We start from the raw sequence: 27,520 nt of genomic DNA, 5'->3' as shown, positions 1-27,520 counted from the left end.
GCCTGTTCGTACGCAAACGGCAAGACGACTGGGTACGCTATCTGCCAACTGCCGAGTTCGTGCTGAACAGCCGAATCCACTCTGCGCACAACCACACGCCCTTCGAGGTCATGTACGGGTACAAGCCAGACTTCACGGTACCAGTGGGAACAGAGACTCGCTTCCCTCATCTCGAGGATCGTCTAGAGGGCATGCGCCAAGCACAGAAGGACATTGAATCAGTGCTGCGCGCAGGCAAGGCGAAGATGAAGGTTCACTTCGCAGAGGAACACCCTCGTGATCGGAAGGCATTCGAAGTCGGAGACAAGGTCTGGCTTAGCGCAAAAGACATCAGTGTGCACCAGGCAACGCGCAAGCTTGGTGTCCGGCAGCTGGGACCCTACAAGGTGGTCGAACGCGTGGGTGATCTAGCCTATCGTCTCGAACTCCCACCCACGCTCAAGATCCACCCGGTCGTACATGTGGATCGGCTGTCCAAGTATGGAGGGAACGAGGTGAACGGGCGACGAGCACCACCGCCAGAGCCAGTGGAAGTGGACGGAGAGGAGGAGTACGAGGTGGAGAGGATTCTGGACAGTCGGTTCTTCAACCGCCGGCTTCAGTTCCAGGTGCGGTGGAAGGGATACGGAGAGGGGGACGACTCGTGGGAACCAGCGGCGAATGTCGCCAATGCCCCAGAGAAGGTCGCAGAGTTCTACGAGCGCAATCCCAACGCGCCTCGCAAGATATCTGCGACTCTATTCGCCGCGCTGCCATGGAGGAGGGTTGAGCACCCTGAGCACACAGAAACGGAGAAGGAAGACTGGCAGGAGGGGAGGATCATGTCCATCCGGGACGGATGGGTTTTAGGAGGGGGGTAATGTTGTGGAACGGACTCTGGACTCGCCCTACGTATTATTTTTCGTCTTTTCCTTGCCTTTTCTCTGCCTGCTACTATATTGGAAGGTTGTTCCCGCGCTTAAGCGCCCGTATCGCGGACTCTCTTAGCACTTGCACTTCGTGTCCTAGCCCTCATCTCGACCTCTTGGTCTTTGTGGGCTAGGTGAGTATCTCGATTGCCTGTATGTATGTAGAGCTATGTTAACTTGGTCTTTGTGGGCTAGACATCCCTCGTGTGACTCTAGTTTGCGTCTGCTTTGCGCCTAGTGCCGGCAACGCCTCTGCACCACTACATCGAGGTCATCCAACCTCCATCTACACCCATCCACCCCTCCCTCTCCTCCGATTGGCGTTCGCGGCCCGCTCCCGCGTCACAGTGCAGCAACTGTCGCCGCTTCAAGCGGAAGTGCGATCGAGGCTCTCCATGTGACCGGTGCATTCGAGGGAACCGCACAGGCTCCTGTCGCTACTTGCCCTTCGACCGCAAGACGACCGTATGCACGACTTGTGATGGTACGTTCGCATCACTCTCGACTTGCAAGGAACTCACCTTCGAATCTCGCCAGGCCACGGCGTCGTCCCCTTGGCACCCCAAGAGAGTACCCAGGGAGCCATCACGAACGGGGTCGCAGCTCCCGTGAACGCTGCTGTCATCGGAGATAGTAGCTTCGCGGCCCCCGTGAACGTCCAGGGCGCATCCCAATTCGTCCCTACACCTCGGGCATAGGCATGTGTTCTGGCCAGGTAAATCCGTGGGAATTTGAAGTAAAATGTGTCATTCTGCTAGCATGTCCAATCGCCGTTATATCCGTGTGACAGTTATACTATCTCGGGCATGCCGCATGCATTTCCCGTGCAGAGAAAGGCAACCTTCCCCTTTGCTGCCCGTCCAAGAGACATGCCAGGGAAATGCTACCTTTCCCTTGCATGTCAATGGCATTTCTTCTCGGCATTGCACAGCTCACAGGCCTATGTCGAGCGCCGTGGGGCAGCAGGACGTGCATATTGCCGTTTTTGGTGCACACCGTTGCTGTGTGCCCCGTGTTAACCTTTGCAACCACCACACCTGAATTTGACATGCAAGGGAAAGGTAGCATTTCCCTGGCATGTCCCTTGGACGGGCAGCAAAGGGGAAGGTTGCCTTTCTCTGCATGGGAAATGCATGCGGCATGCCCGAGATAGTATAACTGTCACACGGATATAACGGCGATTGGACATGCTAGCAGAATGACACATTTTACTTCAAATTCCCACGGATTTACCTGGCCAGAACATATGCCTATGCCCGAGGTGCTAGGAACACGACGACCGACACAACCTTCACTCGCTACGGGCCGGTTCCGGTCCTGGGAAGCGGTCAGCAAGGGACAAGCTTCGGGAACGTTACACACGCTATCCCGGCAGAACAGTCGTCATCGAACACCTACAACATCGGAGCCGGGATGCATGTCCCGCGCGGCTTCAATACACCCAGCTTCTTCCCACCATTTACCGATCCAGGATACAACCTCCAGTACATCGTGACCCGCAGTTACGGCGACGGCTACGGCGAGGGCTTGGGTGATGATTTCGGTGGTAATTGGTACGCCAGGGAGACCTACGACGGTATGTCAGTTTACGGCGGGGAGCCGGACCGCGCGAACCAGGTGAGTGCGAGCAGTCTCTATCGACACCGAGTGAGGGACTGACGCATGTTCTCTCCGCTTGAAAGCGTCAGTGAACGGCAAACGCCACTTGAACCGGAAATGTCGCACGAGCTCCTCATGTTGTCTTGGATTTTTTCTGCTGTCGAGCTGTCATGGTATGCTGTCAATGTTTTGAGACGTACGATCAAAGAAAAGCGATGTCGGAGTCCTTGGCTCTCACTCTCACGATCCCGGTGCGCCCAACAAGGTGCGTGTGTTCAGAGTTGCGACGAGTAGTATCGATGGTCATATGAGAGACGAGTGAGCGGACGCAACTGTGGGAGCAGGAGCGAATCAGAAGCACGCAGGACGATGGTGAGTGCAGAGATTGTATGCTTCTGTGTACATCCTTCGCCTGAGAACAAATATGCGATTAGCATTCTGACTCAACGGATTGTCCGAGAGTCTGCGATGCCGGTATTCTACCTTCAAGCCCGCCCAACTGGTACGACGCTATCCGATCGCCTGTTTCATCAGGCTGGGGTCGTCTCAGATCCTCCTGCCTCCTCCAGTCGTGGCGTTCCGCCGCGCGAGAAGCTGCTGCGTGTCGGGGAACCGCACCGAAAGCTCGATCATGGACGCTCACCGGGTTCTCGCGTGGCGGAACGCCTCTCCACGGCACGGGCTCGCGCTCTGGCCAGAACGCGACGTGGAGCTCCAGGAATGCGGGCGCAGGAGGTGCGGCGTCTTGACGACGGACGCTGGCGGAGGGCGACGTGATGGGTAATAGGTATGGCCTGGGTACTTGGGCCGCGGCCGCGGCTGGGAGTGGGGAGAATGGAGCCCGTCGAAAGCTTGATGTCGACGATCCCGAGTACGCGGAGGAAGTTTGAAAAGGTGCGACAACAGAGTAAACAGTTGCGTGATCGTCACCCAATCAAGGTGGAATTTGAGCCAGATGGCGAAAGCACAAGTCGGGGTGCGAAGGTCTTCAAGAGGATCTATGTAATAGCATGCGGTGATGAGCGGACACTGAAGAAACAGTAAGTACATTGATGTAGAATGTATCTCAGTCGGATGGGAATACGTCTGAAAGAGAGGGCGACCACGGAAGAGAGAGACTGTCGAGCGCGGGCGTTGCCGAAGCGGAGAATGAAACGTAACAGTCAAAGTAAGTAAATGTCCGTAAGCGGAGTTTTAACGCTTAAGCTAGAGTAAGTCGTACTTCAACACTGTGTTCCAATTGCTCTCGACGCCAGTCGGTGCTGCCAGCTGGAACCCAGATATCCAGAAGTGTTGCGGATATCCCCGGTCGTGACCCATATGGTCAAGCATGCCCTTGAATCTTCACGAATGCACAGATCGAAGCCAAAACTCGGACGGGAGTTGGGAAGACCAAGTATGATGAGATTGACAAGCTAGAGCAGACGACTCGACCCAGGGACAACTAATGGTGCTAACGCGGCTATACGGCTACGGGTGGAGGAGGGCAAACGGCGAGCAAAATGACGAGAGCAAAGCATAGACGATGCATGGAGGAGGGACCGCGCTGGTACCCGGGGGGAAGAACGGGCAGTGCGAGTCCAGATCACTGTCCTCGAGGTCATGACAACCTCGAGGGACAGCGCTCCGCACAGGGGAAGTAGACAGAGGTACGAACGACATACATGACCATAAGTAACCGGGCGCGTAACCGAGCTGCGGTGGTGTCGGCCGCAGCGACGGAAGAAGGGATCAGGGAGATCAGCTACATCGCGCAAGCCAGACACAGGAGCACTCACCTCGAGCAGTCCCAGCGAAGGCGTCCCCGTCGAGGCCGCCCTGCGCGAAAAGTACATCAGGTGTACGTGGACGGCAGAGACACTGTACTTCCTGGGCTTGTAGGTTGACGATGGTGTGTAGCGTACATAACAGATCGCCTCGTATTGCTCCCCTTGCACATGGATCCAGGTATCGTAGAGTGGTGAAGCGGTGGAAACATAGCATATATCTAGGGAGGCGCCACACAATCTTAAGCATCGCATGGCGCGCGCACTTACCTCGTATACGACACGTTGAAGCTCCTAACAGTCTTCGTCGTCCAAGATGATGATGATTCACGTGGCGTTTCCGGCCACGGAAGGACGCCGGCCACGCGTTCTTGAATGCACCACCGAAATAGGAGTGGGGTCATCGATGGAGTCCGCGACGCTGGAACCGGGGTCGTTGCAGAGGACGACGGTGCGATGTTGGTGCCGATGTCGGCGTGACGAAGCCAGAGTCCAGTTCACATTTGATTTCGTCGCGCCCTGTAATCGAATCTCAGCGACTCACCGCCAACGACGCTGGGCGAACTCCAGCCTCTCCGCGGTCCACAAGGCGGGTAGCGATGGACGACCGGCTTACTTTGTCTTGGCATGCAGGAGGCGCATGAGGAGTATCTTCTCTTCTTTGACCTTCGCCGCTTGCACCTTGTCCAGGATGGATGTGCTGGCGTTCACGAGCTCGAGCCACCGTTTCTGCTTCGCGACGCGCATATCCTCTGTTAACGGGATATGTGGGGTTGGCGCAGGGATTTGGAGGGTGACAGCAGAAGTGGACACGGCGAGCGGGGCGGGACCGGTGGGGCTTGCACGCTGGTGGTGAGGACCGGGAAGGGCGTTCGGTGGCTGCTTGGATGGACTCGTTGATGAATGAGATGGCAAGCTCGTCGAGGGATGCGACGGAGGGTTGTGTGTCACCACGAGTTCATCGCCGACACCCGCGCTGCCGTTAGCCGTCTTCGTCTCCAGACTTCCGAGTGTCGTCCTTGCGAGCCCATGCGATGGCGTGTCTGAAGGAGTTATCGGCTCTGGGGACTCGGACGGGCTGTCGCTAGACGACAGTGACACCCGCGGACCGGGTGCTGCTTTGCGAAGGGCGAGTTGCGCTTTCGCCTGCACGTCCCGCCGAAACCTGTCGCGAACTTCCATGATTTCATCGACGGGAGCGAGGTTGTGGTGGGTGGTGTTGGTGTTCGACTCGACAGGGCTGGACATCTCCATGTCTTCGTCGTCGTCCATCGCCGCGATTTGCAGTTCGCCGTCCACGCTGCCGTCGTCGAGAGTGGCGATGATCCGCGCGCTGCCTTCGTCGTCGGAGTCCAATACCATCTCGTCCTCCCATGTACCCTCACCCCCGAAATAGCGATCCTTGCGTGCGGGACTGGACAGATGTGGAGTTAGAGGCTTGGTGGGTGGCGCCGAGGTGGCAGGTAGTGGTCGAATGGATGGTAGAGGCGAAGGTCGCGGCAAAAGAAGGGAGGTCGGGTCAGCGAGACGTTGCTCGAGCTTCTTTTTCGCTTTGTTCTTCTTCTTTTTCGACTTGGTGCTCACCTCCTCGTCGATCTCGCCCTCCTCCATCTCCAGTGCACTCCACCGGTCGACGCCCCGATAGCGGTACACCCGTATATGCTCCTTCCCGTCGCCGTGCATCCTCGGGCAATTGAACCCCATCGTGGCATCCTCAGGCCGAATCCACTCGACGAGGGCTTTCCCACACTTGGCGTCCAGGACAACACGGGCGACCTCCCCGAAACGAGTGGCCCACTGCTGGAGAAAATCGAGCCTGCGGAAGATCTTGGGGAGATGGGCGACGACCAGAGTATGACTGGGCACAGGGGCTGCCGCGTCGGGAGATGGCAACGGAACGACGGTGGTGGCAGTGTGGTCGAAGAAGGCAGAGTTGAATCGGTCTGTAAGCCCCATGATGCGCTTGTTTGGTTGGACGTCTTGGCTGGCCTGGGGGTGGGCAGGTGGAGGTAGAATATCGTTTGCGACGTGTTCTGGACTGAGGTACAACGGAGCCCGGAAGTCGAGCATGGTTGAACGGGACGTCGAAGGAGGGTGATACATGACGGAGTCGATGGCTGGACTGGAAGGTTCGGAGAGGTACTCGTGCGCGGGAAGCTCGGGATCCTGGTACTCTTCCCAATCGTTGGTGCACATCGTACCTTGGGGTACCAAGGGGTGGCGAAAGGAGACAGCATCGAGGGTCTTGCGGGAGCGTTCCAGAGGAGGGTATCGATAGGGTGATACTCCTCCATGTGCGGGTGAAAGGGCGGGAACGAACTCATCTGTTGATGCGCCAACATCTCGTACTGTGCTTGCACCAGAAACGATGGAAGCACGTTTCCAAAAGGGCTCAAGTTTTGATGCAGATGGGAGTGAGGCTGGGGATGGAGATGAGCGTGAAAGGGTTGGTGGAGCCCGCTAACTGCAGCGTGAACGGTGGGGGCTGAAGCACTCTGAGGAGAGAGAGGCTGTTGAACGGCACGTTCCTGGCGCGCTTTCTTCTTCTTGATACTCGTCGTGTCTTCGGTAGTTCGGGTTTTCTGCACGTCGTCACTGCCGGGATCCTTCACCTCCATCCGTTTCCGCTTCTGCCCGTGCACCGATGTAGACGCCGCTGCCACAGAGTTCACACCTCAGTTACACGTTCAACGTCACAAAAAGGTGATACACACCTTGCAAAGATCCATGCAATGGCTCGCTTGGCACCGGTGTATGTGTGGGTGGAGGAGAGCCTGGACTGGGACCGACAATCTGCTAGACTGCGTGAATGCTGGGGACTGGTTGTTGTGCCAAAAGTACGCCACCTGGTAATTTCCCTCTCTACGAACGCCGCATCTTCGTCATCTGAGATCATAATTGGCTCTTCGAAAGACCCTGCACCGTGTGAGACATATTCACTAGATGAACGAAGGATATGTGTGGTCTGGTGAACAAGACTTCGCAGAGTCACGAAAAGGACCTCACCACGCAGCGACAACAACTCTGTCGTGATCCGGAGGCGGGATGCAAGGTGTGAGTGTGAAAGGCGAGAGGCGAGGTGTCAGGCCCAGGAGAGAAACGCGTCGAGGTATTGGGCGCCCGTGCCAGCCTCACGGCAATGTCCGTGTCTGGGCTCCACCACTCACACTACTTGGCTCACTCTCACACCGTCCTTCGAAAACGCCGAACGCGTTCTACTTCAATTGTCAAAAGGATACAGCACCAGCTACTCATTTGATACGCCATGATTCAAACGCCAGATAACGTCCTATAATACATGATATTCATCTCTGCAGCTATTTACAGAGGGCGAATATGAGGGATCGGCCCACGGGAACGACCCTGGTAGGGTTAACCTGCAACGCAGTCTATCATCAACCTCAGTTCTCGCCATGGCGGAACAGCTGCTTACGTGCGGGTGCGACCAGTAGTAGTGGGTCTTGATATGTTCGAAGTTGCACGTTGACGAAAATGCGTCGTTCTTCCAGTACAGCTTGCGCATCCAGAGGTCGATCGCCGGATAGCCGTCGCGGATAGTGCGGATGTTGCACTTGAAGTGGCCGACATACACCGGGTCGAAGCGAATTATTGTCACGAACAGGCGGACGTCCGCCTCGGTCAGGGTGTCGCCGATGAGGTAGTCTTTGCCAGCAAGCATCTTCTCAACGCGGTCGAGGGACTCGAAAAGGGGAACGACGGCAGCTTCGTACGCTTCTTGCGAGGTCGCGAAGCCGGAACGGTAGACGCCGTCTATGGAGATACAGTTAGCAGTCGTTACAGGGAAACAGGTACAACGGCTACTCACTGTTGATGGTTGGGTACACCCAATCATTGACCTCGTCAATGTCCTTGCGCAGCGACTCCGGGTAGAGGTCAAGACCCGCCTTATCCGCAGGGAGGAGGTCGTTGAACTCAGTGTTCAGCATGCGAATGATCTCCGAGCTTTCGTTGTTCACAATCATCTTGCTCTTCGAGTCCCAGAGTACAGGCACGGTGAAACTGCGCATATGGTGGGCTTAGAAGGAGTAAGGAATGGCACATAAGCGCACATACCGGCCCTCATAGTTGGGTTCGATGGAGAGGTAGATGTCCCGAATGTGCTTCGAGTCGTGGAAGGGATCGGCATCTGCGCCGGGGAAGGCGTCCACAGATGCAAAGGGCCACCCTTCGGAGCCCATACGAGGGGAGACGACAGTGACGCCTGGTAGAGGAATATCTAGAAACGCAGACAGGAAATGACCAAACAAGGGACTTACCGATGAAATCCTCGAGACCCTTCAGCTTGCGAACAATCAGGGTACGCGTCGCCCACGCTAACAGATGGAGCGATTGGCAAGCGGACGCCATGAACGAAGGAAGCAGAACGTACGGCAGGCGTAGGAGACATAGAGGTGGTAACGACCTGGAGGAAGGAGGACATCGCACCGATCTAACACAGGAACAATAACCACGGCGACACTCACCTTTTTCAGGCGGAAACTCTCCTCCTCTCTGAATGAACTTGCGGAATGACGATGCGGGGCGCACAAAAGCGCCCGTCGTATTGTCTGGACCCTTGTAGCGATGTCTGTGGTCATTCTTCGACGTGAGGTTGGCGGATGGGGAGCCGATGAAAAGGATGGATGGCTGCGAAAATGTGCCTCGTACTTGTAGGGGCTGCATGACATATGAAGGGGCATTAATAAGCCAGATATGGTGAATAGGGAGCATCTCGATGTCGATTGGTTCTGCGCGATGCCCTTTTTAGTGATGAGAGAGACACGCACGTCATGGGCATACGTTCCAGATTGCTCAGCACGACGGGAAACAGCTTGGAATTGACACCATCGCCGTGCTTTGACCGCATCCAAGGCATGCAGCCATAGCCAGGCACAGCGCGGTAGCGTGGTACCGGGGACACTGGCGGAGGACGAACAAGCAGGTGACTAGGAAGAAGTCAAGAACAAACCTGGAGGCCTGCCTTCAACGTTTGAACAATGAAGTCTAACTGGATTTACGGAGCTTATCTTATCGGCTTTTACCATCGATCTAATCACAATGGAAATCGTGCGCGCTAACTTGTCGCCGTACTACTGTCGCCGTTTGTGTCAACTGAGACTTCGTCCTGTTCTCGCTCTTGCGCATGCTTTCAATGCATCTCTGACGAACCAACCTCTCCAACATGGCCACGATGATCTGCTTCAACCTCTACACCCCACTTTCAAGTGTCACTCACCCTCAGGTGACAGGCAGACGTTCCGGATTTGACGAACGAAGATAGTGTTTGGAAAGGCAGTGGTAACCTGCGAGGTGCGTGGCCGCAGAGTTATATACGAGGCCAGAGGAGCACTGGTTACGATTGCGACATATAGTTGTGAAGTGGCGTGTGCCTATAGCTGACCAAGACCCACGAAATCGGCTTGTAGTCACTTCTTCCTGCATTTATAATGCAAAGCAGGCTTGCTAACAGCGTTCAACCCATCCGCTTATATAAAGCTTCATCCATGGGAAGGGGTGCTCGGACAAAATATCCCACTTCTCATCGGTACACTAGCCCCTCCGCGCCAGCATGACTATCTCCAACGACACCACTATCGGCCAACTCCTATACTTCACTCCACCTCTCGATGGCTCGAAACCGTACATATATATCAACGACGACGGCACGCGCCCGCAAAGGAACTACCAGCAAGCAACCCACGAAGTGAAGATTGAGAACATCCGGGGCAAGGAGGACTCGGTTTCCCTCGATAAGACCGGCTTCCAGTTTTACAACCGCCCGGCTGCCCACAAGTCGTTTCAGAACGATGAGGAGATCGAGAAGGAGTACTACCCGGAGTCCATCGCGCTCTTGAAGGAGCTCACAGGCGCGTCCCTCGTCGTTCCATTCGACCACAGTGAGCACTTTTTTCTCTATTATCTGCGCTTCCCTGGGGCCCAACTCACCGTCCCCGAACCTTCCCAGCCATTCGCCGCCGTCGCCCGGGCGAGCTCGACGACTCCCCACAGAAGCGTCAGCCTGTGCCGCAAGTGCACATCGACCAGACCCCAACATCGTCGCGCGACCGCGTGAGGCGCCACCTGCCCGCAGAGGACGTTCCCCGGTTGCTCGCGAACCGCTTTCAAATCATCAACCTCTGGCGGCCAATCGGAAACGTCGCGCTTGACTGGCCACTCGCGCTCTGCGATGGTCGGTCCGTCGACGAGCATGTGGATCTCATCCCGACGACGCTCAAGTACCCGGACCGCGACGGAGAGACGTTCAGCGTCAAGTTCAACCCGAACCACCGGTGGAAGTACCTGCGGGGGATGACTCCGGACGAGGTCGTGCTTATCAAGTGGTTTGTGTACCTCGTCTCTAAATGTCACTTAGGTGAGCTGACGATTTGGCACAGCTACGACTCGAAGGAAGACCCTTCGCTTGCCACCTTCACTCCTCACACCGCCTTCGAAGATCCGTCGACGCCAGCCGATGCCCCACTTCGCCAGTCGATCGAGGTTCGCTTCTTGGTGTTCTACGATTAAGAGATCCCTTTCATCCGCTGTTGTGCTTGGAGTCAATGTACGCTATCATTCGGAAGATATCACAATATTCGTTACACAATCTACGTCCATGGCCCGATGTATGTGTGAGTGTGATATCCAAGGGTACGTCTCTTAAGAAGCCTCGGCTGAGAAACAAGCTAATTGTGGCCGCGACCGGAATGTTAGTTTGGTTAGCAGTTTTATGTTCGCATCTTCGGCATGCTGCATCATGAGACAGGACCTCGAGGGGCACGTGGGGCGTAAATGCGCAGATTTGTCACAGGTACGGCATAGTGTCGGGCATTCTCAAAGGCTTCTTATTGCTGACGTCCATGATTCTAGAGCATGCGCAGGATGACCTCAGGTCGGTGGTGTGGATTACTTATTGTGCTCGCGCCGGCTCGGTGAGCACGCAACGTTCGCAATCGAGGCGAAGCCAGGGCCTTGAGGAGTTTTTTTTTGATGTTCCGTCGACGTCAATTAACCCCCGTCTTACAGGGATCGTAGGTGATGAGTCACATAATACATTGCCGAGCTGCATAAATCGTGGTGCCGTGTCGCAATGAGTTAACTGCTCATTGTTGCGGTGACATTTTCGCACTCTGAAAACGGGCGCACGAGTAGTACAAATTCGATTGGTTGCTAACACTGGCGTTCCAATCAACACGAATCAACATGAGCCTCCACTTTCGGTTTCTTCTGTCAAGTGCTTCACAGCCCAAGCGCGAACGCCAGGGCCACGCAAACGCTGAGTGGACTGTCTGCTTCATGTCTCAGCACTCTCTTCCCCATGCACAGGACAAGCCAAATGGGGGTGCTGCATGACACCTCCCATTCTACTTCAAGGCGCGATTGAGCTTAGGTTGACGTGACGATGGTATTCGAATCCTCGGGCATGACAAACCCCGAGGTCCTGTACTTCCTGCACCAAGGCTATAAAAGCAGGTGTGTCCTCACTGTTACTCCCTCACCATCCCACTCGTTCTACGGTCTCCTCTCCCTCCCAGGACCCCGTATTCCAACCATGTCCGCCAACACCGTCACCGCGACTCTCAGCTTTTTCGCTCCTCCCGACAACGGCGAGAAGCCGTACTACTGGATAGACGACCTACCCGGCCGAGAACGCGCGAACTACAAGCGCGTTCCAAGCCCGTGCATATCGAGAACCTCCGCGGAAAGGAGGACTCCGTCTCCCTCGACACCGCCGGCTTCCAGTTCGGTCGCAAGGCCGTCGCGCACACTGCGTTCGACGCGAGGACAAGATCAAGGCGGAGTACTACCCCGAGTCCATCGCGCTCATCAAGGAGATCACCGGCGCCGCGCAGGTCGTGCCCTTCGACCACAGTGCGTGTCTCTTCCGCGGCGAGGCGCAGACTCTGACCTCCTCTCCTCCTCCTCCTCTCCTCCTCTCCTCCTCCTCCTCCTCGCAGCCGTCCGCCGCCGGAACCCCGCCGAAGCCGAGTCCTCCGCCGAGAAACGCCAGCCGGTCCCGTACCCGCACGTCGACCAGACCCCCGCCTCCGCACGGGACCGCGTCGAGCGGCACATGCCCGCGCCCGCCGTGACCGGCCTCCTCGCGAAGCGCTTCCAGATCATCAACCTCTGGCGGCCCATCGGGCGGCCCGCGCTCGACTGGCCGCTGGCGCTCTGCGACGCGCGCACGGTCGACGCCGCGCGGACCTCGTGCCGACGGACTTGAAGTACGCGGACCGGGACGGGGAGACGTACAGCGTGCAGTACCACGAGAGGTACGCGTGGAAGTACGTGCGCGGCCTGACTCCGGACGAGTTCGTGTTGATCAAGTGGTGCGTCGTTCTTGCGCGATGGCGCGAGGCTGGAGGCTGACGTGCAGGCAGCTTCGACTCGATCGACGATAGGTCGGTCGCTGCGTTGACGCCGCACACGGCGTTCGAGGACCCGACGACGCCGAAGGACGCCCCGTTCCGCGAGTCTATCGAGGTCCGCTTCTTGGTGTTCTACGACTGAGCATGGTCGGGGGGCGTCGAGACTACTGGCTACAGCACTCGCTGCAGATATATAGGCTTCTCGCTCTGTACACATGAAGAACATCCTAGCGTTCTCCCCTACTCTGCCTGCTTCCGCATGCGCACCCCCTCCATGCACGCCCGCCAGTACATCTTGAAGATCAAGTCCGGGAAAGACTGGCCCTCCTCCGTCGTCTCCGCAGCGCCGTCCCGCGTGGGCCGGTCCTCGAAAAGCGCGTCCAGATCCTCGCCGGAGCCGTCCGGGGCCTTACACAGGATCTTCCACTTTTTTGGTGTGAACCTGTCGATAATTTCCCGCAAATGGAACCGATGCGCGCGCATGCTCAGCAGCTTCGTGTGCCCGAGCGAGAAGGCCCTCGGGCTCGGCTCTATGCAGAGCCACAGGAGCTCCAGCTTCTCGAGCGGGGGCAGGCCCTCCTCCGCGCGCGTGGCGAGCGCTTCTTCGAGGACGCAGAGGATGGCGTGCATGTTCGCCGAGTCGTGCGAGATTGCGGCGACCACTCTGATCTCCGCCAGCGCGTGGGCGTGAAAGATGTTCGGGTAGAGCAGGTTGTCGATGAGGCCGTAGAAGACGTTCTCGAGGGGTACGAGCGCGTCGCCGTCGTATTGCGCGCAGTCGAGGGTGATAGACCGCAGCACGGAGAGCTCGCTGAAGATGTCGGGCCACGGGTTCGTCGCCGGGTCGTACGGGTCCACCGGCCGCAGGCAGTGGTGGCCGGGGCCCTCCTCGGCTGCCTCGACGAGGCGCTGCGCGGGTGGGATTTTCGAGTACCGGAGCACGGGGGGCCATAGAACAAAGAGCTCGGTGATCTTCTTGTTCACCTCCGAGGAGACCCGATGGTCTCCGTGGTTCGGATGCGACGCCGTGATCTGGATCTCGTCGCCCGATGATTCGTCGTCCGACACGTCGATGACGGAACGCGCCTCTTCTACCTCGTCGTCCATCATGTCGGCGAAGAGGCCATCTTCGAAGAACCCGAGCTCGGCGAGCTCTTCCTCCAGCTTAAACGCCATGGTTGGCTCTGGTAGCTCTCCGTCGTCGTCGTCGTCGGTGGTGGTAGCGTCCCTCATCTCCACATCTTCGTCGGGCGGCGCGCAGGACTTCGCCCGCTCCTCTTCCTCTTCCTCTTCGCGATCGCAATGATCACAGTGCCGGATAATGAGCTTCATAAACAGATTCGGTATTGCGCCGAGGATCGTGTCCAGCCCAGTCCCGTCCCGTCCGGTGTTCGCCTCCGAGTGCACATGGACGCTGAGGCCAAAGCGTTGATCAGAATCCACGATGGTTGATCCGAAAGGGTACTGGATGAACGCATCGGATAGATAGACCACATTCGTGTCCTCGTCGATCTGGTAGCCACCAACGAAGAGCTTAGACATCCGGGAGAGTATTCGTCTGCGGATGGACAGGTCCGAGTCGAGGAGGTAATCGTTCATCGTCTCCTTCGAGTCAACGACCTTGGTGTCGTACTCCGATGTCTCGAGGACAAGCGCCTTGATGCGAGGCGTCCGGAGGTATTTCAAGAGCGTGCTGGTGTATTCGTGTGTGGCCTTGATCCGCAGATCCCGCAACATATATAGCGAGAACGCTTCTGGCGTCCATGAGGCCGGGGGGACCGTGGGGTTGAGAAGTGATTCGGCTCCTGGCTGGGCATTGATCACAAGTCGAACAAGTCTCTCAGCGAAGGTCAAACGTAACGCCAGATCCGATGCTCGGGAGCCGTGCTTGGACGGGGAGAGGGGGTGTTCTATGTAAAGGAAGCGGAGTCTTTTCCACCATTCGGCCCGCATGGGCAGAGCGATGCCAGTGATGAGGACTTCGCTGAGCTTGGGGTGGAGATCAGCGGAATCTTCTAGAAGGAACGGGTTGTAGAACGATTCCTCTTCCTCCGCGTCTCTGTCTCCGTCCTCGACTTCATCTCCAACTTCTTGTTGGTCCCAGTACCAGTACGGCAGCCAGATCTCCAACGCCTTGAGCTCTGGCAGGGTAACGTCACAGAGCAGAGGTGCGATAGAAGAAAATGCCTTCAGTGATGAATGGGGTGGTGCTTGTATGGAACGGATCCGTGATGCCTCGGCGAGGAGCATAGCACAATGGGAAAGGTTGACCTTGGGGTCGAAAGAGAGGATGATGTCCACGGTACTTGGCGCTGCCCGTGCAAGGCGGTACTGGAGGGTGTCCTTGTCGAGGTGGATGCTGATCCTCCTCCACAGTTCGGGAGAGTCCGCCCCAGCCTTTCGCCACGAGCTACAGACGAGCATGAGATATACCCACGCCATGCCCGTCCAAGGCTTTGAGGGATGTCTGCAGGACTCTACACCGCAGTCAAGCCGGCAATCCCAAGAAGGCGACATGGCCCCGACAATCGCAAAGATCTCGGCCAAGACGGGAGGTGGAATCCGCAGGATCGGAGGTTGGGGAGGTTTGGGGGTCTCGACCACGGGTGAGGGGGTCCGAGGGTTCACAAGGATGAAGCGGTCATCGAGTTTGATCTGCTGCCCGTGACGTGCGCGCTTGGCGCCGGGTGTCCAGATGCGGAACTTGTCTGTGAAGAGCACAACGGTTGGATGACGAAGACGCAGGAGGGAAGGCCGCATCCACTCACCTGCAAATTTCCTCATGTTTGAAACAGAGGGGGGACGATGAGAGTCGATTAGGAGCGAGATGATTTCGACGGTCCTTGATATACACCCGAGCGTCGGGGTCCAGAATCACGTCGCGCACTGGGCGATTTGCACGGGGCTCCCAGTGCTACCACGCTCACCCGCGCATCGTGTGGGTTTATGAGGGCTAGAATGCTTGGTGCGTGTCAGAGTTGTGGCGACAATAACAGCAAAGCGCTCACGGTATTGTTCCCAAAAAGGCCACTATTGTTGCAGGCGAGCTTCTCCGGATCCTGCGAGAGCACGAACAATTCGAAAAGCGTCTGTACTGATCGTGCTAGCTGCCTCGAACGCTTTCGCGGTCATCTGGAAGCTATGGAGATGATCCGGGAGTCCGACAGCGTGGGAGATACGTAGATGCCTGCTTGTGAATCGGGCTTGAGGACGTCGACGTAAACGAAGGCGATGCTCAACACGTACCCAGAACGTACGTGGACGCGATGCCACCTGCATTCCTTAAATGAGTGTTAATGAAGAGACCTACAGTCGATGCAAAAGCATCTCGAGCCAGCTTGAGCACTACTGCTGGGGCAAATTTGTTCCCGCAAAGGTTGGTCGGGAGCGGCGAATAAACTTCGACCGGGCACGATCGCAACTTGCCCAGTGCGCGCAGGATCGACGGCCGTATGCGTTCAGCAAAAAATACAGCTATGCAGCAAAACCGCGATATATGAATGCTGTCGCAATGAAGAACAAAGCGTGTCGCAGAAGGCACCTGGTGTTGCCAGAGTTCCTTGCAATTGGAATGCAGTCCGCGCGCCTGTGCCCTGAGACTAACCATGACCATGTTGCATTTCGCCATTGAATCACCGGTCTCCTCTGCTTGTACACCTCGGGGTTCCAGCGAGCCATGAGAGACGCGTCTTCTCGTCGCGTGCAACCAACGTTTGGACGAGCGAGCCGACGTAGACCTGTCCGTACAGGAGGATTGAACACTGCAACGCCACGCATGCACGCTGACAGCGACTCACATGTACTGTATGCGGCAGAACACGTCCGGCGGATAGCACTTCACGTCGTAGAGGTCGACTGCACCGAATCTGTTGGCCGTAGTATCATACGGCAGAGGGGAGGGGGGTCTCCGTGAGGCCGGCTCCGCGACGGTTGCACGCCTGAGGGGTCGCTAGATCTGGCGTCGCGAAACTAGAGTAGACGCAGCGCGGACGCGGGGCAAACGTGCGGGGACATCGACGTACGAAGGAGAAGAGACAGAACAAAGGCAAGATTCGAAGAGCTCGCTGAGAGTTCGAAACCCTAACCCAAAGGCCCACAACGGCTTCTGCGGTCCGCAGGCCGCTCACTCTGCACGCTTTTCGTCGCTGTACATATGCACTGAGTATGATATTACTAGGATCCATAGCCGGATGGCGGCGTCGGTTGCAGCCCTTCGGGGCACTTGGGGTGCTGGCTCCGAGCTCCAAGCCTTCTGCCCGCGCCCAGCTGCGACTACAAGGCCACCGTCCAGGAGCGCGATCCGAGCCCGCGTTCACCGGCCGCACGCGCGAGTGACACCACGCTGCCCCGTACTAGTGCACGCCACTCTCCTCGACGACAAGCCCGGTCTCGACTACTACTTACGTGAGGCGTTCGTGTTCGCACCCGAGTGAGGGAGGCGCGCCCAACGTTTCTGGATCCAGGCTCCGAGTAAATATGTGCGCTGACCGGAGCGCCGAAGACGGCGCGCGGACGTGAAGAGAGGACGGGCCATCTCCTCCACTGTCCACACCTCCATGTTGCCCCCTGCGCTTGCGTCAGTCATCCTGCCTCCTCGCCCCCTCTACAGCTGCGGCCCGGCTCAGCTACGTAGGTTTTTGTCTCCCCGCGTCCTCAACGCCCGGACGACACTTGCTCTGTCTCCAAAACGTCCCTATGCTCAGGATGCGGCTCGCGTCCATGGTATCACGCTCATTCCCCGACCCGCTGGTTTACGCTATACTACCGCCGACGTTCGCGGAAGACGGGCATATCTAGCGAGGAATGGACTGCCATAAAAGTGAGTTCATCCCCTCGTCGCTGCCAACAGTGCTCACCCGCCCGTTCGTTCTTATGTATGGAACCCCAGTACGACGTCCGTGCACTCACTCGCGTGGCTGGCCTCAATTTCTGTGACGACTTTCGTCATCATGACAAGCAGAAGCTCGAATGGATCAGGCGCGAGGTGAGTGCTTCCATTACTCTATGCACAGTGGAAAGACAACACCCTCACAGGCTACAGCCCGGCACCCAGTTCTCCGGGACTACGAGAACCAGTGGCCGGTGATGATAATGGTGGGAATGTACATGTCCGACGCGAGGAAAACTGCGCGCAAGGAGGCACCCTTTCCCGGGGCTTTGGAGGAAGGGCGGCGTACGTGGAGGTCTCCGCGACGCCAAAGCCGGTGCGACCCCTCGCGCTGAAGTTCAAGACTCTGCCCTGGTCCCGTTCGCAGGGTCGGCCTCGCAAAATCATCCTCCGGCCCATACCAGATCTTGAGAGAATCCATGACCACGTCCGCAGAGCCGCAGGCCTCAAGCCACACATTTGACCAGATACGGGTGAGCTGCCCTTCGTGCGCCCCCCTTGCCACCGTGCTCAGCGTTCTGCAGGCCGACGTTGGCCGCTCATTGACGCGCTCGAGCTCGACCCCTGGATCAACTGGACAAGACAGGACAGGACAAGATCGGTCGTTTCTGCGGCAGGTGAGCACGTCCTTGACCTTGTCGCGCGCGAAATGGAGACGTACGATTTCCGCAGATCGCAGAGAAGCACCCTGTTCTCGAGAAGCACGAGAGCCAATGGCCGGCACTCATATTAGCGAGATTTCACTTGACAGTCCTCAGGAGACGGGTGCGTGAGGCACAGGCGCGCAAGATGGCACGGGCACCCAAGATGGATGCACTCCCAAAAGAGACGGGCACTCCATGTACGTTTCCGCTCTTCTCAGGCCGTTTCCTTTACTCAGAAGTTTATCCATGCGAGCTAGTTACCCTGGACATTTAGAAACCCTCGTCCCTGTTGGCGTGGTCTTCACGGGTCGACTGGTGACCTACTTTCTTGCACATGGTCATATTCCATCACCCGGTTGCGTTGAATGGGAAGTTTAGTAAGGGGGTGTAATTCTGCGGTATATCATCGAGCAACTTACACTATCTAGGGAATAAACCAACGTGGCGTTGGGTGTATGCATGTGCGTCTTCGGGTTGAACATCTTGGCAAACGAGACTACATACAGGCATATTGTCCCAGCCTGTCGAACGGGAGGTCGGCGATCAAGAAGTTCTCCGCTGGAGAGGCATACATTGTCGCGGACAGTGACCTAGGTTCGCCTGCACAAGCTTCTCCTGCCCCGTCCTAACACTATGCACATTGACACTGATACCCCCGGCTTCACTCATGAGGAGTGATCATTTTTTTCGACTGAAGTTTCCCGTCGTGCGCGAGGTGAAGATTCACGTCCCCCACAGATCATTGAGAAGTGTCAGGTTCTCAGAACATACGAGAAGCAGTGGCCGGCAGTATTGCAAGAGGAATAGCACCCTGCCAAACGAGATGGACATACGGCCAAGGCGTGTCAAGACTACGCCACCCCCGCCACGGTACATCCAGGTCTATACGAAGTATTTCTTCAAAAATCCAAGCGTCGCCTTGAACGCACCCTCCATCCCCGCCTTGACATCGGGGTTGCTCTGGGGCCCGCCACACAGATCAGCATGACCTCCAGCATGCGCCACAGCCGGCACTCACCAAGTCGCCTCTGACGGCGAAGCCGTGCGTGCACCCAGGCCAGTACGTGCGCTCGTACCCGGGCGCGTACTTGCCTCCGCCGAGTATCTCGTCCGCCACCTTCTGCGCCTCGGGCGGGAACGGCGGGTCGACCTCGCACGTGTTCAGCAGCAGCGGCGCCTCCGCGAGCGCGCGGTATCTCTGCCCCCTCGTCAGCACGGACTGCCCCAGCTGCTGGCTGAGCGCACCCACGCACCTCCAGGTCCTCGGGCGCCTTGAGGAACGTCGGGTGCGCCGCCGTGACGACGGCGGCCTCGCGCGCGAACGCGAGGTCGAAGCCGATGCGGCCCCCATGCAGTACCCCGTCGTCGCGAACCGCGCGCGCGGCTCGTCGTGGAGGAGCGCGGTGCGCACGGCGCGCGTGCGTGCGAGCACGAGGTCGGTCGGCTGGCGCGCGTGCCACGCGTCCAGGGAGAAGCCCTCGTGGCGCCCAGTGAACGCGAGCTCGGACGGGACGGGGTCGCCGGCGAAGTAGTCGACCATGACCGTCCGGTAGCCGCTGCGCGCAAAGGAGTCCGCGAGGAGCTGGGAGGTGAGGGTGAGCGCGTGGACGACGAGGCGCAGGAGCAGGAAAGCGACGGACTTGGGAATTGGGGCTCAGCACCCCGAGCGCGTCGGGCAGGAAGAGGAGGATCTTGGTCGTGTCGTGCTCGCCTGGCGGAGCAGCGACATAGCAATCGATGCCGCCGATCCTGGTGAAGGTTCCTGGGTATGGAGTGAGTCGATAGTACTTTGGACCTGCAGAGGACGCTGGAGTTTTTACCCTCCGGAGTCCCTTCGTGGCTGACGCCTATATGCGCGCTGTCAGCTTCGTCTTGACGATGCACATACACCTCAGACGCACCTGTGATGCAATGCTCGCACATGGCCATGATTTCTAATGACAGAGCTATGTCTGGAAGAGCGCGATTGCTAGGTCGCCGTCTTCAGCAATTATATAGGCTCTCCTCAGCCCCGCTTCAGCTTGGGTATCCACTGCATCTCTGGTGATTTCACCTAACAGGCAATGCGCATCATGGGCCTCTTAGCTGAGTAAGTACCTTAGTAATGACCTGTCCTTGGTATTCCGCAATGAGCAGTCATAATCGCGCCTTGGGGGCGTCAAGCTTCTCAAGATCGCTCGGGAAGGCCGCGGCAATGTCGTCGCGCGTACGTGCTTCTGGCGCGACATGAATGTACGCAGTCGGCACTTGATTAATCAGCGACCAGCACGTACGTCTTGCGATATCCCATGCGCGTGAGTTCCAACGATGTGGCAGATATTTATGAGAGGCAAGTACGTACCAGCAATGCGCACCATGCCGGAGCCCCGCCTCACTGAGAGCGGCACCTCCCCCCTCTTCGCGCGCGTCGCTGGAGGCCTGTTCATGAGTTTGTGCTGGTGATAATGTGTCACCATTGATGTCATTGACAGTCGAAAACCTGGGGGGATAACGCTTAGGCGACGTCGTCACAGGAGAGTGGGAGTGGTATGTAGTGCAGGACATATGCAATGAGAACGAATGACGGAATCTAAAATATTGAGATACCAAAGCGTGGAAGACGAGAGCGAGGTCGATACAGTGATGCAAGGACGACATGGTGGAGCCTTACGACAAGGGGTGCGCCGTTCTCGACAGTGTCGGCGTGCTGATGGTCGTCCTCCACTATAATGGTGGTCTAGAAGACAGTTTCAGTCGAAAAAAAATGATCACTCCACATCAGCGAAGCCATGGGTGAGTGTTAGAACGGGACAGAAGCTGGTGCAAGCGAACCCACGTCACTGTCCGCGACAATGTATGCCTCTCCAGCGGAGAACTTCTTGATCGCCGACCTCCCGTTCGACAGGCTGGGACAATATGCCTGTATGTAGTCTCGTTTGCCAAGATGTTCAACCCGAAGACGCACATGCATACACCCAACGCCACGTTGGTTTATTCCCTAGATAGTGTAAGTTGCTCGATGATATACCGCAGAATTACACCCCCTTACTAAACTTCCCATTCAACGCAACCGGGTGATGGAATATGACCATGTGCAAGAAAGTAGGTCACCAGTCGACCCGTGAAGACCACGCCAACAGGGACGAGGGTTTCTAAATGTCCAGGGTAACTAGCTCGCATGGATAAACTTCTGAGTAAAGGAAACGGCCTGAGAAGAGCGGAAACGTACATGGAGTGCCCGTCTCTTTTGGGAGTGCATCCATCTTGGGTGCCCGTGCCATCTTGCGCGCCTGTGCCTCACGCACCCGTCTCCTGAGGACTGTCAAGTGAAATCTCGCTAATATGAGTGCCGGCCATTGGCTCTCGTGCTTCTCGAGAACAGGGTGCTTCTCTGCGATCTGCGGAAATCGTACGTCTCCATTTCGCGCGCGACAAGGTCAAGGACGTGCTCACCTGCCGCAGAAACGACCGCATCTTGTCCTTGTCCTGTCTTGTCCAGTTGATCCAGGGGTCGAGCTCGAGCGCGTCAATGAGCGTGCCAACGTCGGCCTGCAGAACACTGAGCACGGTGGCAAGGCGGGGGCGCACGAAGGGCAGCTCACCCGTATCTGGTCAAATGTGGTGGGCTTGAGGCCTGCGGCTCTGCGGACGTTGGTCATGGATTCTCTCAAGATCTTGGTATGGGGCCGGAGGATGATTTTGCGAGGCCGACCCTGCGAACGGGGACCAGGGGCAGAGTCTTGAACTTCAGCGCGAGGGGTCGCACCGGCTTTGGCGTCGCGGAGACCTCCACGTACGCCGCCCTTCCTCCAAAGCCCCGGGGAAAGGGTGCCTCCCTTGCGCGCAGTTTTCCTCGCGTCGGACATGTACATTCCCACCATTATCATCACCGGCCACTGGTTCTCGTAGTCCCGGAGAACTGGGTGCCGGGCTGTAGCCTGTGAGGGCGTTGTCTTTCCACTGTGCATAGAGTAATGGAAGCACTCACCTCGCGCCTGATCCATTCGAGCTTCTGCTTGTCATGATGACGAAAGTCGTCACAGAAATTGAGGCCAGCCACGCGAGTGAGTGCACGGACGTCGTACTGCGCAGGGTTCCATACGCAAGAACGAACGGGCGGGTGAGCTCTGTTGGCACCGACGAGGGGGATGAACTCACTTTTATGGCAGTCCATTCCTCGCTAGATATGCCCGTCTTCCCGCGAACGTCGGCGGTAGTATAGCGTAAACCAGCGGGTCGGGGAATGGGCGTGATACCTTGGACGCGAGCCGCATCCTGAGCATAGGGACGTTTTGGAGACAGAGCAAGTGCCGTCCGGGCGTTGAGGACGTAGGGAGACAGAAACTTGCGTAGCTGAGCCGAGCCACAGCTGTAGAGGGGGCGAGGAGGCAGGATGACTGACCCAAGTGCAGGGAGTAACATGAAGGTACGGAGGAGAGTCCCGCTCCCGAGTCCCAGGCTCGGGATCTGCTTTCCGCGTCGTTGAACAGACTCAGGTCCTTGGGATCCTTGAGGAACGTCGGGCGCGCCGCCCTCACCCAATGTCGGGTGCGAACGCGAACGCCTCCCATATAGCAGCCACCCCGCCGTCACGAAACGAATCCGGGCATTTCGTCTAGGAGAGTGGCGTGCAATGCGCGCATGGGCGCCAGCGTGATGTCGCTCGCGCGTCCGGCCCCCGGCGAACTTCAAGGGCTCGGATCGTGCCCCACGGTGGCCATGTACTTGTAGTCGCAGGGCGCAGGCACAAGGCTTGGAGCTTGGAGCTTGGAGAGCGACGGTTGCGACTCAGCGCTCAGCACCCCAAGCGCCCCGAAGGGGTCGCGAGCTGGATGCGCTACGTACTAGTACTACTCAACGCCGCCAATCCCGGTGGAGCGTACAGCAACGAGAAGCGTGCGGACACCGCGAGCCGCCCCGACTCTTCGGTGATCGCGGACGCACCGAGCAAACCATCACTGCGAAGATGCTCCGCGCGCAGGGTGCGCTCTGGCTACGTTGACCAGCACGCCATCCTGTCTCGGCGGATCACACGACATTTCCAACATTGGCGTTGAAGCACAACAACACAGTGGATTGAAGGTGGTATAACAGAGGGGCGGACGCGAGAACATATGAGGCTGACTCGCGCACCCAGCAGCTGTCCTACGTAGAGTACTTCTGAGAACACAGGCGAGCCACTGGATCTTATGCGTCTTCTGCGCTGACTGAGGGATCCCGCTTCGAGCTTAAGGGTTTGCGGGTGTCCGAGAGATGATGATAGGAGCAAACGGGGAGACAAGATGAAGCGGGCACGCAGAGTAACGACACGACCCCTCGCCAAGGGCTCCGCCTGCATCGCAGCCATCCGTCGACTCGCGGGTATCCGACATGGAGCTGCGCCCACAGTTCTGAAGCGGCTATACCTCGCGGTTGCAATACCAACCACCCTCTACGCAGCCGACACTTTCCTCCTCCCCGACCGACAAGGACGAGATGGCAGTAGGATACGGGGATCGGTCGGTGCAGTCCGAAAGCTGGCCACGTTACAGCGTCAAGCACTACTGCTCATCACCGGGGCGATGCGCACCACCGCAACGGACGTGATGGAGGTCCATACCGGCCTCCTACCCTTCCGCCTACTCGTCGACAAGCTCTGCCACAGGGCGACGGTTCGAATGTGCACCCTCCCCAAGTCCCACCCGCTCCATCCCCACATCGCGCGCGCCAGCAAGCTCACTCCGAAACGACACCACTCCGCTCTCCACACGCTTTTCCGCGCTTATGGCGCCACACTAACCCCCGACACGACAGAAACTATCCTCCCAGTCCGCACCCACCCGGCGTGGCGCGCGCGCGTATGCATCAGCATTGCAAACTCGAAAGACGAAGCGGAACTAGAGGACGAGAAATGGGAGCGTAAGTTAGGGGTGAAAATATACACTGACGGGTCGGTGATCGACGGGAAAGTCGGTGCAGCAGCAGTACTGATAAGGCCAGGATGCCCAGGACGACCAAAAATCCTACGCTACTGCCTCGGCCCCGCGACGTCCCACCACGTCTTCAATGCGGAGTCGAGCGGAGTGGTCATGGGAGTACATATGACACGTCAAGAAACCCAGCTCCCCGGCCGCCCCTCTATCGCGCTCGACAATCAGGCTGCCATGCGGGCAACACAATCAAGAAAGCCGAAACCAGGTCACTACCTCACCGACCACATCCACGCGGAGCTCCGCAAGGCAGCCGCGAAACACCCCAGTGCCAAACCGACAACGCTTCGATGGGTCCCCGGCCATCTGGGCATAGCAGGGAACGAGCTCGCGGATGAACACGCCAAGCGCGCAGCTGCGGGGGATGTCAGCAACCCGAAGAGGCTTCCGGCTTGCCTCAACAAGCCACTCCCTGCATGCGCGGCAGCCCTACGAGCCACACACCTCACCCTCCTGCAAAAAGAGGCCAAAACGAGCTGGAGCGTGTCCCCACGCTACCCCAAGACCAACCAGATCGACCCCTCACTGCCCTCCAAGTCCTTCCTCGACCTCATCACACCGCTCTCCCGCCGCCAGGCGAGTATACTCATCCAGCTCCGCACGGGCCACGCTCCCCTCCACGCACACCTCCACCGCATACGACGCGCGGACACCGACATCTGCCCAGCCTGCGGAGTGGGGGCCGAAACGGTGGTACATTTCCTGCTCCGCTGCCCCGCGTACTCGCGCGAGCGAATGACCCACATTCATATGAAGCTAGGACGGAAAGGCGGGAAACTTGAATACTTACTGAGCAATGCAGCCGCACTCCCACAGCTCTTCGCATACATTGATGCAACAGAACGGCTCCGGCAGACATTCGGGGCCCTTACCAACCCCGCCGGCGATGGCACCCCCGGAGCCCCGCAACCGCCCTCGACACCTGCAGACCGACCAGTACACCCGCGAGCAGCACCTCCACGAAGACCTCCCGCACCGACACGTCAACAACAGCGTGCCACCCCGCCGCGCGCATCACCAGGCGCCCCGTGCGCGTTGGCACCCGGTAGACAAACTCACGAGGCCAACAGACAGAGTACCCGCCCCCCCCGTCCCCTCCCATCCCGTCCCCATACGCACTGCGCACTCTGATACCTACCGGACTGATGGGCAACTAGCACGGGAGAAATGCACCGTGACACACCCGCACGAAGAAGGAGATCCCGAGACGGCGTCCGTCCGGGCTCGCTCGACCACCCGCAGCGCTTGGGCAACGCACGCGAGAGTAAATAGGTGGCGGGCGAGCCGTCCGGCGACCAGAGTCGAAGGAACTCCCACACCGCAAGCTGCGCGGCGCACGATGTGACTCATCCCCCCCGTATCTCAGTCTTTGCCGTATAGTAGCACCATCCCCAGCACTCCCCGCGCCACGCTCACCCCTCCAGCTCGATCCACCTCCCTTGCTCATCCCAATCGTTCCGTATCGTTCACCCCGTATCGTTCACCCCGCCATGCCCCCTCCCCTTCACTTCACACCCGCATCCATGGTCGCTACCATCCCTCCCCTCCCACCCCAAACCACCACTCTCACCCGCGAGGCCGCGACCACCTCGCTCCAGAGGCCAGAAAGCACGACTTGGAGTAGGCACTCCCCCGGCGTCCTCAAACCGCGGCGGAAATTGGCGGACCCGGGCAGGCGGAGCGGAGGTCACGTATGGTACCTCCCGGCACTCACCCCCACTCTCGCAACCGCACCCACTGCCCCCTTCACCATCCACTCACTCCATTTCGACTGCACGATGGCTAGATACCTCTGGCTCACTCTCCGGCCCCAGCGGGGCCGACACGTCATCGGTCCCGTATACGCATTCCTATTCTCGCTAGCTAGATTACTGTACGTAGCGCCTACCATAGGGCTCGGCCCTCCAGGGCGTTAAACAGGAGACAAACAAACAAACAAACAAACGACACGATGAGGGAGGATATCTAAAAGTCCAAGGTACGGACTAGCTCGCATGGATAAAATTCTTAGTGCTTGAAGGTGATGGCAAAAGTGGAGGGGAAACGCACTTGGAGTGTCCGTCTCTTTCCGGATCCTGTCCGCCCGTGCCCTGTAACTCTCCGGGTACCTGAGGGCTGCCAAGTGCAATCTCGCTAATATGAGTGCCGGCCATTGGCTCTCATACTTCTCGAGAACCGGGTGCTTCTCTGCGATCTGCGGAAATCGTACGTTTCCACTTCGCGCGCGCGATAAGGTGAACGACGTGCTCACCTGCTGCCGAAACGACCGAATCTTGTCCTTGCCCTGTTTTGTCCAGGGGATGCACGGATCGAGCAGCGCGTCAACGAGTGTGTTGATGTCGACCTGCATAACACTGAGCACGGTGGCAGGACGGGGCGCACGAAGGGCAGCTCACCCGTATCCGGTCAAAAGTGGCGGGTCCCAGGCCCGCGGCGCTGCGGATGCTGGCCAGGGTGCCTCCCAAGATCTTGGTATGGGGCCGGAGGATGGTTTTGCGAGGCAGACCCTGCGAACGGGGACCAGGAGCAGAGTCTTGAACTTCAGCGGGAGGGGTCGCTCCGGCTCCGACGTCACGGGAACCACGTACGCCGCCCCTCTTCCAAGGTCCCGGGGGAAGGGTGCCCTCCTTGCGCGCAATTGTCCTCATGCCGAGCAGGTACGATCCCACCATTATCATCGCCGGCCACTGGTTCTCGTAGTCCCGGAGAACCGGGTGCCGGGCTACAGCCTGTTGAGGGCGTTGTCCTTCCAGTGTGCACTGTGCGCATAGAACAATCGAAGCACTCACCTCGCGCCTGATCCATGCGAGCTTCTGCTTGTCATGTAGACGAAAGTCGACACGGATATCGAGGTCAGCCACGCGGGCGAGAGCGCGGACGTCGAACTGCGAAGGGTTCCATACGCAAGAACGAACAGGCAGGTGAGCACTGTTGGCAGCGACGAGGGCAATGAACTCACCTGTATGGCATTCCATTCCTTGCTAGATATGCCCGTCTTCCCGCGGACGTCGGCGGTAGTATAGCGTAAACCAGCGGGTCGGGGAATGAGCGTGATACCATGGACGCGAGCCGCATCCTGACATAGGGACGTTTTGGAGACAGAGCAGGTGCCGTCGGGCGTTGAGGACGTAGGGAGACAAAAACTTGCATAGCTGAGCCGAGCTAGAGCTGTGGACGTGGGGAGGAAGCAGAGTTACAGACCTAAGTGCAGGGAGCAACATGGAGGTACGGAGGAGAGCGGTCACGTCCGGCGCGTGGGTGTCGCATCTGCCTCCCGTGCACGGCGCCTACGCGAGCTCGCCTTCGGCCGCGCGCCACCCTCGACATTGTTTACCCCGGGAGGAATGAGATCAACGGCGTGCAGAGTCGATCAGTGCGGCGGCGACACCGTGTCTCGC

At 58.2% G+C, this 27,520-nt stretch overlaps 9 protein-coding genes across 9 annotated transcripts; 4 read left to right on the top strand and 5 right to left on the bottom strand.

Annotated features, from left to right (window-relative positions):
- Positions 1–2,321: 2,321 nt before the first annotated feature.
- BXZ73DRAFT_75063 (uncharacterized protein) lies at positions 2,322–3,397 on the top strand (the record flags this gene model as incomplete). Its single annotated transcript, XM_048022149.1, has 5 exons — positions 2,322–2,525; positions 2,716–2,772; positions 2,942–3,009; positions 3,042–3,242; positions 3,295–3,397. The coding sequence occupies 5 exons, from the start codon at positions 2,322–2,324 to the stop codon at positions 3,395–3,397; spliced, it is 633 nt and encodes a 210-aa protein (XP_047881384.1).
- Positions 3,398–4,885: 1,488 nt separating this feature from the next.
- On the bottom strand, positions 4,886–6,469 carry BXZ73DRAFT_98290 (uncharacterized protein; the record flags this gene model as incomplete). The annotated part of the gene is made up of 1 exon (XM_048027650.1): positions 4,886–6,469. The coding sequence occupies one exon, from the start codon at positions 6,467–6,469 to the stop codon at positions 4,886–4,888; it is 1,584 nt and encodes a 527-aa protein (XP_047881383.1).
- A 1,121-nt stretch (positions 6,470–7,590) lies between these two features.
- Positions 7,591–8,956, bottom strand: BXZ73DRAFT_41864 (glutathione S-transferase; the record flags this gene model as incomplete). The annotated part of the gene is made up of 7 exons (XM_048018853.1): positions 7,591–7,650; positions 7,707–8,044; positions 8,100–8,293; positions 8,348–8,495; positions 8,551–8,607; positions 8,664–8,696; positions 8,758–8,956. The coding sequence occupies 7 exons, from the start codon at positions 8,954–8,956 to the stop codon at positions 7,591–7,593; spliced, it is 1,029 nt and encodes a 342-aa protein (XP_047881382.1).
- Positions 8,957–9,842: 886 nt separating this feature from the next.
- BXZ73DRAFT_41715 (uncharacterized protein) lies at positions 9,843–10,798 on the top strand (the record flags this gene model as incomplete). Its single annotated transcript, XM_048018822.1, has 3 exons — positions 9,843–10,170; positions 10,239–10,614; positions 10,669–10,798. The coding sequence occupies 3 exons, from the start codon at positions 9,843–9,845 to the stop codon at positions 10,796–10,798; spliced, it is 834 nt and encodes a 277-aa protein (XP_047881381.1).
- Positions 10,799–11,822: 1,024 nt separating this feature from the next.
- On the top strand, positions 11,823–12,784 carry BXZ73DRAFT_98287 (uncharacterized protein; the record flags this gene model as incomplete). The annotated part of the gene is made up of 5 exons (XM_048027649.1): positions 11,823–11,939; positions 12,055–12,142; positions 12,229–12,461; positions 12,500–12,603; positions 12,655–12,784. 5 exons carry the CDS (start codon positions 11,823–11,825, stop codon positions 12,782–12,784), a joined length of 672 nt encoding a protein of 223 aa, XP_047881380.1.
- A 98-nt stretch (positions 12,785–12,882) lies between these two features.
- Positions 12,883–15,426, bottom strand: BXZ73DRAFT_98286 (uncharacterized protein; the record flags this gene model as incomplete). Its single annotated transcript, XM_048027648.1, has 2 exons — positions 12,883–15,350; positions 15,411–15,426. 2 exons carry the CDS (start codon positions 15,424–15,426, stop codon positions 12,883–12,885), a joined length of 2,484 nt encoding a protein of 827 aa, XP_047881379.1.
- Positions 15,427–17,198: 1,772 nt separating this feature from the next.
- BXZ73DRAFT_75059 (uncharacterized protein) lies at positions 17,199–18,552 on the top strand (the record flags this gene model as incomplete). The annotated part of the gene is made up of 8 exons (XM_048022148.1): positions 17,199–17,271; positions 17,346–17,461; positions 17,531–17,626; positions 17,655–17,815; positions 17,898–18,003; positions 18,045–18,147; positions 18,203–18,295; positions 18,449–18,552. The coding sequence occupies 8 exons, from the start codon at positions 17,199–17,201 to the stop codon at positions 18,550–18,552; spliced, it is 852 nt and encodes a 283-aa protein (XP_047881378.1).
- A 504-nt stretch (positions 18,553–19,056) lies between these two features.
- Positions 19,057–20,103, bottom strand: BXZ73DRAFT_88278 (alpha/beta-hydrolase; the record flags this gene model as incomplete). Its single annotated transcript, XM_048024883.1, has 7 exons — positions 19,057–19,134; positions 19,193–19,372; positions 19,428–19,484; positions 19,586–19,756; positions 19,815–19,936; positions 19,995–20,021; positions 20,076–20,103. The coding sequence occupies 7 exons, from the start codon at positions 20,101–20,103 to the stop codon at positions 19,057–19,059; spliced, it is 663 nt and encodes a 220-aa protein (XP_047881377.1).
- Positions 20,104–26,087: 5,984 nt separating this feature from the next.
- BXZ73DRAFT_98282 (uncharacterized protein) lies at positions 26,088–27,272 on the bottom strand (the record flags this gene model as incomplete). Its single annotated transcript, XM_048027647.1, has 9 exons — positions 26,088–26,107; positions 26,172–26,230; positions 26,288–26,316; positions 26,374–26,466; positions 26,519–26,629; positions 26,711–26,851; positions 26,912–27,007; positions 27,082–27,198; positions 27,267–27,272. 9 exons carry the CDS (start codon positions 27,270–27,272, stop codon positions 26,088–26,090), a joined length of 672 nt encoding a protein of 223 aa, XP_047881376.1.
- Between the last annotated feature and the right edge of the window lie 248 nt (positions 27,273–27,520).

This window comes from Epithele typhae (assembly GCF_022376455.1).
Source record: "Epithele typhae strain CBS 203.58 chromosome Unknown BXZ73scaffold_6, whole genome shotgun sequence".
In the NCBI taxonomy this organism is placed as follows: Eukaryota; Fungi; Basidiomycota; class Agaricomycetes; order Polyporales; family Epitheliaceae; genus Epithele; species Epithele typhae.
This window is presented reverse-complemented; position numbering and strand designations above follow the sequence as displayed.